The sequence below is a fragment of the Nestor notabilis genome, unplaced genomic scaffold, assembly GCF_000696875.1.
Source record: "Nestor notabilis isolate BGI_N333 unplaced genomic scaffold, ASM69687v1 scaffold13492, whole genome shotgun sequence".
Taxonomy (NCBI): Eukaryota; Metazoa; Chordata; class Aves; order Psittaciformes; family Psittacidae; genus Nestor; species Nestor notabilis.
Window position 1 is genome coordinate 6,242 of NW_009917988.1, and position 8,132 is coordinate 14,373.

General features: G+C 53.7%; 1 protein-coding gene across 1 annotated transcript in view; it reads right to left on the bottom strand.

Annotated features, from left to right (window-relative positions):
* The window catches only part of ARHGAP39 (Rho GTPase activating protein 39), a gene marked incomplete at its 3' end in the record, with an annotated part of 10,416 nt that extends 6,233 nt beyond the window's left edge, over window positions 1-4,183 (bottom strand). Inside the window, exons 1-3 of the mRNA XM_010009502.1 lie at window positions 4,104-4,183; window positions 1,658-1,929; window positions 522-1,624 (exon numbers count right to left, since the gene is read on the bottom strand). Coding sequence (XP_010007804.1) covers window positions 522-1,624; window positions 1,658-1,929; window positions 4,104-4,183 — 1,455 coding nt within the window. The remainder of the gene's footprint in view (window positions 1-521; window positions 1,625-1,657; window positions 1,930-4,103) is intronic.
* Window positions 4,184-8,132: the final 3,949 nt, after the last annotated feature.

Consider the following 8,132-nt stretch of genomic DNA (forward strand, 5'->3'; position numbering starts at 1 on the left):
CTGTGGCTGGGCACAACCTGAGGAGCAAACACTCATTTCTAGCAGAGGACCTCTCTGAAGATGGAAGCAGGTGGAGAGAGCAGAAAGGGGCTGATGTTCTCAATGCCATGGCCATCTCCACTGGCTCTGCAGAAGGGACATCCCTGCTCATGGGTCTCCTCCAGCAGAATCCAGAGCTCTTGGAGGATGCTCTGAAGCCCTGAATGAGGACACCATGGGGTTGCTAAAGGAAACCTGCACCGCTGCCATCCAATGGTGCTGTGCCATGGAATGCAAGGAGATGAACACCTCCAAAGCACATGAACACTGTGTGGGTCCTTGGAGCACCCAGCACAGCCAGGGATGGGTGCTTGGGACTCCCATGGGAGCTGGACTGGTGCTTGGGATCCAGGAGCCGGGTCCCTGACAAAGGAGGAGAAGCAGCTCCTGAAGCTCCTAAGAAACCCAAGGAGATGATGCTACATGAGGGCTGGTGGCACGGGGCACACCATGAATGCTGAGGACATCCCCAGGGACATTACCTGAGATGGATGCAGGTAGGGCTCGGGTGAAGCCAGGTTGGTCTGCACGGAGACGCTCTTATCCAGCAGGATCTGGGGGAAGCCCAACTTCTCGAAGGTGTTCCTCTTCCAGTGCTTGTTCTCCTGCTGTGCCAACGCTTCATCCTCACTGAAGGCTCTCACCACCGGACCCGGCATGGGCAGAGGGAGGGCTCCATCGCTCTCATAGCCAGAACCATCCTTCTGGGAGTCCCAACTGCTCCGTTGCTTCATGTGGTAATGGGCTTGTTGGGCTTCCCAAGCCAGGCGGGCCTGTGCCAGGAAGGGCTCCGGGAAGCCTCGTGCCACCTCAGCCTCCACCGCCTTGGTCTCCGTGCGGTTCAGTGGTGACCTGTTGGGACCTGGGGTGGCTCGTTCCTCACCCAGCATCTGCTCCCCCAACACCTCCCTGTCCCCTGATCCATCCGTGGAGGAGGTGTTGGGATCGTGGGACAGGGAAGGCTTTCGGCTCTTCCTCTTCCTGGTAGAGGGCGAGTAGCCAGTGGAGGACATAGTGTCCTGTTGGCTGGACCACGACATGGAGTCCTCACCCTGGGCTACCTGGCCACTGGTTGGGCCAGGGCAGAACTCAGGTCCTTCCATGCTGCTGTAATCACCTGATTTGATCTCCAAACGTTGGTCCCTGACCAAGCAAGGGCTGTGCTGCAACGAGTAGGAGCCACCGATGGGGTTGGGGGAGTATTTGTGCCTCAACCCCGTCTTCATCTTGGGGCTGGAGCCCGACTGCTCCACGTAGACCAGTTGCCTGACGTACTCCTTGCCAGCGGGGCTGTACTCCAAGCTCATGAACCGGTCGGGACACTTCTGTTTGGTGAGCACCAGCTGCTGGTAGGGCGAGTTGGAGCCTTGCTTGGGCGACTGAAGGAAGGGATGAGGTTTCCTGATGGGTGACTTCTGTGGCGAGCCGGCTTTGTAGCTCCCACTGGCTTCATACTGCATGTCCACAGGGGGCTCATCATAGATGGGTGCTTGGTATTCCATGGGGGGTTCCTCATAGAGAGGGGGCTCGTAGGCGTAGCGGGGCGAGGAGGGCTGCGACTCGCTGGAGTGTTTGCGGTGCTGGGCTTGGAGCGGGGAGCAGAAGGAGTCCCCTCGGCCCAGCAGCGGGGAGCAGCTCCCGACGTGCTCGGCCCTCTTCAGGAAGGGTGACTGCTTCCTCTCGGGGAAAAACACGGAGTTGTCGGCGTCGGGGGTGAAGGTCTGGAGGTTGGGTGACTGTTGGCCACCGGAGGGTCGCCGTGAGCGCGTCCCCGGTTGGTTGTCGGGGGTGAAGCCGTTGCCTTGGTGCATGAGGAAGCTGGGCTCGCGGTCCGTCACCTTGATCAGCATCCGCTCCTTGGTGCCGGCGTTCCATCGTAGGGACGATGTCCTGGGGGGAGAAACGGCAGTGAGTGGAGGTCCTCCATGGCCAAGCGTGATGGACAACCCCGTACCGCTGCCCTGGGACAGGCCAGGACCCAAAGGATGGACATGCTCAAGCACCCCAAGACTCTTCCATCAAGTGAAGAGCACGTCTGTGATGTAGTGAAAGTCCCTCATGCCCATAGGTGATAGAAAACCCCACACCAGTGCCCTAGGATACCCCAAACCCCAAAGGATGGACATGTCCAAGCACCCCAAGACTCTCACATAAGGTGAAGAACATGTCCACGATGCAGTGAAGGTCCCTCATGCCCATAATGGATAAGACACCATCATACTGCTGCCCTGGGACAACCCAAGACCCAAAGGATGGACTTGCTCAAGCACCCCAAGACTCCTCCATCAGATGAAGTGCACGTCCATGGTGGAGTGAAGGTCCACAAGTGATAGACACAACTGTACTACTGCCCTGGGACACCCAAACCCCAAAGGATGGACATGCCCAAGTATGCCAAGACTCTTCCATCAGGTGAAGAGCACATTGGTGATGGAGAAACCAGAGCATTGTCACCATTCCAAAAGCAGTGGCACCACCCACCAGCTCTCCATGGCTCCCATAGACATCCACAACCACCACGGTACAGGAAGGATGCGCAGGCTGGAAAGCCAGGCCCCAAAAAGCCATGAGACCATTTGGAGAACATCTCTAGGTGACAACCCTGAACTGACCCTCCCCACTTGTGCCTTCTTGAAGCCAAATGATGATAGAGGAGAGACCATGACCACATGCTGGGGACAAGTGTTGGGTCAAACATACATCTGGGACAGTTTCATGGGTGTTTGGGTGCTCAGTCATTGCTGGGAGTGGCGATTGACCCCATCATGGTCCCACCTTGGACCAGCCCCTTGCTGGGATCTCCCATCCCAAGGTGAGAAGGAGAAGCCACCTATACAGAGCCCCATCTCTCCCACCTCTTGCTTTCCATTCCATGCAGCACCCAGGATTAAGCCTGCTCAACCCCTCCATCCAGTTCCCTGCCTGGATTAACCTTCCCCTGGTTCCAGGATCCCAGGATCCTTGGAGCTGGATCCAAGCATGGTTTAGAAAGAAGCTGGAAGTCCAAAACCTTCAGACTCTACACAAAGGGAGCCCATGGTGGGGAACGGGGCAGGGGATGAACCTCAGCCTGTGGTTTAGCTCCTGCAGGGATGATAAATGGCTCAAGGGGGGTTTGAGAACCCAACCCTGAACTTCACAGAGGTGTCATGGAACTGTCTGGGTTGGAAGGGACCTTAAAGCTCATCTGCTCAATCCACATTTCAAGTCCTTGGGAGGTGCCATCCAGGCCAGAAACACTCAGGAGGAAGAGCAGAGGTGGTTTTATGGAGGGATCTGATCTCGTTTGCTGCTGTCTCCAAATCACAGGCCAGAACATGGTGTTATCACCCAGGCCCTGCTGGCACAGAAGGTACCAGTGGCACCATCTGCTCTCCCAGTTCATTCCTCTCTCATTCCCAGTTACGTTTCCGCAGAACTCCTCCTTTCTGCCCTTCAGACAATGGGGGAGTGAGTCCAAACACCAGGTTCTGCCCACAGAGAGGCTCAGATAAATGTCTCCCTGCGTGAGGCTCCACCACCTCACTGTCCACCACTTCGTCCTCGCTCCAGGGGATGCGGAGAACAATTCCTTCCTTCTGTCCCTTTCCAGAGCAGCCTTTGAGCTCCTGAGGACTTGAGCCTCCTGCCAGCTTCTTGCTGTTGAAGACCTGCATGAGTTAGGGTCCCTCCACATTGGCTGATGGATCTCAGCCACTCACTGAGCCCTTCTAGATCACCTCTACAAGTGTAGGCCCATGTCCTCAGCAGGGCAAGGTGATGAGGAAAGCCTTGCTAGGTCAGAAACACGAAGGAATACTTGGATGCATCTTCTAGCTTCATCAGGCTAAAACGATGAGTGAGGTGAGAAGATAGATCCACTATGGAGACCACCAAGGTCCAAGTTCATTCCCCTCCATCATTAATGGGCTGATTTCCCACCAGCACCAAGGTGCTGAGTCCAGAGGCAGAGGGTGAGAAGGGATTATGAACCCACCAGCACTGTATCACCTTGGACATCAACCAAGGTCTCTTCCTTCATCCCACCACAAAGGACACTCACTTCTTCCCACCATGGTTCCTACCTGTGGTAACTACAGCCTGTGTTTCTGGCCAGCACATCCTCATCACCTCCCCTCTGGCTCATATCACCAGCTACGACCATGGCCGAGAAGCCACCAGGACAGATGGGACTTGCATGAGAGTGGTGGGACACCCAGAGAAGCTGTGGCTGCCCCATCCCTGGCAGTGTTCAAGGCCAGGTTGGACACAGGGGCTTGGAGCAACCTGCTCTAGTGGAAGGTGTCCCTGCCCGGGGCAGGGGTTGGAACTGGAGGAGCTTTAAGGTCCCTTCAACCCAAACCAGGCTGGGACTCTATAGATGAAGAAAGGTTTTGCAGCCACACCATTAACTTTCCCATTTCTCCACTTCTTCCAAGGACTTTCGGCCTGTGTAAGGAGCACCACGGAGGAAGCTGCAAATCCACAGCTGTTCCATAAGGAAGAGCTGCCTGATATGATGCCCATTTCCCACCCCAACAGCTCCCAAGCTAAAACCCTGGGTACCACAAAGCAGTAAAAGCTGAGCACCAAGTGATGCCCAAAGAATCATCGAATGGTTTGGGCTGGAAAGGGCCTCAATATCATTTAGTTCCCAAACCCTCAAGCTTCAACTCTACAATCAACCCCATACAGCCACAAATCCATCCGAAATCCAGTTTTTTTAACCCAAAACAGGTGAAGGCACCTCTTAACTCCCGGATTTGCAGTTCACATTCATAGTTCAGGCAGCAACTGCATCTGGCAACAGGGAATAGGAATAAAGATCCATGTGAAGCAGCTCTGCCCATCAAATCATGCACCCAAAGCAGAGCTTTCCACCCAAATATGAAATCATAAACCTGAAAGCTCCGTGGTGCTTCCCTGGAAAACCCGAGGAAGCATCTAAATCGCATTTTCTCCCTGCAAAAGGAATAGTGGGAATTGCCTTTTTAGGTGGCCACGAGCAGCTCAGTCCCTCCAGTAACTGAAGGTCACACTGGTGGAGAGGAGGAGCAGCCCTGCTAAAGTTTGAACCCTCCTGGCACAGGGAATCCTCCAGGAATCCCACGTATTTCTGTTCCCTCCAGCTTGGCACCGTGCTCCCTTTGCTATTTTCCTCCTGGTGGGGAAGATTCCATGACAAGTTGCTTCTCAAATCCCTCTTCATCTTCCATCTGCCAAAATCAATTTCTTGTCCCAATTTTCCTCATTTCCATGGATTGAAATATGTCATTTATTTAAGGGAGGAGTTTTCCCAAAGCACTCAAGAGATTTGTGCTTTTAAATCTCCCTTCTTGGGCAAACAACCCCTCTACAACCTTATTCCAGCCTTTGGAATGTCAATGACAGAGATTAGAGGAGCTGCTGGGCTCCACTGTACGTTCTCCATGTCCCTCATCCAGGATTGCTGCAGGGACACAAGCAGTCCTCACCCTGCCCCATGTCCATGCTGGCGGCAGGACCATCCACAGCTCAGTTTACCCAAAATCCAGTTATAACAACCAAAACTATAGGTATATTTTTAATACCGATGATTTCTACCACGACACCTTTAACATCATCCATTGGCAGCTACGGTAGTGGAAGGTGTCCCTGCTCACGGAAGGGGGTTGGAACTGGAGGAGCTTTAATGTCCCTTTCAACCCAAACCATTCCATGACTCTATGATTGAATCAGTTCAGGACTCGTGAATAAATCTCAGGTCGGAATGATTAATCCAAATAGATTGTTTTCCAAGGCTTGGGAATGCATCAGGGCTCACAGCCACGGGGAAAACCCGGGATTTCTGGGCACCCCACCACCACCTCACAATGCCACCAGGTCCTTGTGCCACTCCCAGGCTGTTCCCACCATCCCCATGCCCTTGCTCTTCCTCACCTTCCTCTCCTGGCCGTGGGAGCCAGATGCATCTTCTCCCTGTGGCGTTTCCTCACATTCCCAAGCTTTAATGGCTTTAAGATCCCCTCATCTGGTGATAACAGGACTGAAAGCAATCCCCCAGGGATAGGGATGAGGGATGGGGATGAGTGAAGAGGGATGAAGGATAAGGGATGAAGCCCAGCCCCATTTCCTCCCAGCTGGGTCCCACTGCCACAGCCGGCAATGGGCGGCCGCTGTTCCCATTGGCAATCCCACTGTGAAACCCGGGATCAGCGATTCCGACAGCAGGAAAACCTCCCTGTGCCTGGCACGGTGCCTGAGGCCACTCCAGCAACACAAATATCTTCCTCCAAATAGCATAGGAAAAGGTGGGAAGCTGGGAAAAGCCTCTGCAGCAGGATGTCCAGGCTTCAGACTGAACCCTGTGACGATCCCTCCTCAACTGTCCAGCTTGGAAACTGCCCTTAGGAGAACCACCCAGGCTTTACCCTTGCCCAAAAGGCACCAGAACACTCAACTTTGTAATAAAATGATGAAAATGATGAATTAGGAATAATTCATGACTAAGTTGGGGGGATGAAGACAGGTTAAACCCCACCACCCGTAAGACCTCGTTGCTCTTCACCTCCAAATATTGATGTTGCTCAAAATTTGTATGTATAGAACTACATGTTTACAGCAAATATAAATATCCCAGAGCTTAAACTGGACCTAAAATGTTAAATTCCTGCTCAAACACTAATTTCTTAGAGCTGGTATGAGATTAGGGGTCACCAGGGGTGACCACAACCTCACCATGACATCTCCAACCCTTCTAGAATCAATTCTAGAATGGCTTGGGTTGGAAAGGACCTTACGCTCATCGAGGTGCAACCCCCTGCCATGGGCAGGGACACCCGCACATGCAACCTCTGTTCTCTACATGCCTGGAAATCTCATGCTCTCCTTGGACTTAATTTGATATGAAACCTGCAAACTGGTCCAACCCAATTCCTACAGGAACCAGCGAGAGCGAGATGGAATCTGTGTTGTTCGGGCAATTAAATGGTTATCAGGAGAGAGGTGTGAGGGCCAGGATGAAGATTCCCAACCTCTGCATTGACCCCAGTGATGCTGAACTGGTTTCTGTGGTCAAATTCATGTCCTGGCAATGGTCTGGATGGGGCAGCACAGAGCTGAGCTGTGGCTTGGGCTGAGCTCTCCTGGTTATCCAGAGCTGCTGTAAAACCAGGCTGGCTCAGCAGGGAGCAGCCTTGGGCTTGCTTTGGGTCATGAGTTCTCACCATAGGATCATGGAATGGTTTGAGAGGGACCTTAAAGCTCCTCCAGCTCCAGCCCCTGCCACGGGCAGGGACACCTTCCACTAGAGCAGGTTGCTCCAAGCCCCTGTGTCCAACCTGGCCTTGAACACTGCCAGGGATGGGGCAGCCCCAGCTTCTCTGGGCACCCTGTGCCAGCGCCTCAGCACCCTCCCAGGGAACAGCTTCTGCCCAAGAGCTCATCTCAACCTCCCCTCTGGCAGGTTCAAGCCATTCCCCTTGTCCTGTCCCTCCATCCCTTGTCCAAAGCCCCTCTCCAGGTTTCCTGGAGCCCCTTTAGGCACTGGAGCTGCTCTAAGGTCTCCTCTTGGTTGGGATCATCAACCTCTCAAGCTACGTGAGGACAACCATGGTGGCTGGGGGTCTCCAGTGAGCTTCAGTCTCATTAGGAACCCACCAAGAGGAAGCACAAGCTCATGGTCTGCGGGGCTGGCAGATCCTCAGCACAACCCATCCTGGTCTCCATGTCAGACACAGCATGGATGGGCACAGATGCCTGTGGGAAGCTGAACCAGATCCCCAGGAGGCAGCCAGGGCTGTTCTCCCCATCTCAGATGTGTGATTAAACCAACCACCCAAACCAGCCTGTTCCCTGCAACCTAAATGTCACAGGAACAGGATGAGATCTTCCTCTTCTCGAGAGGGAGGAGGGAACATGGAGCACGGAGCAGCCTTTATCATTAGGAGGAATTAGCTGTGAAGCACAAAGAGAACAAGTGACATGTCCTTAACGAGCAGAGGAGCAGACTTGCTTGCTTGGTCTCCATGAGCATGACAAGCTCCCACAGTGGTGGGGATTAGCTCTCGTGCAAGTCGATTTCACATTCCCTGTTTGTTAAACTAAATCATGGAATGGTTTGGGTTGGAAGGGAC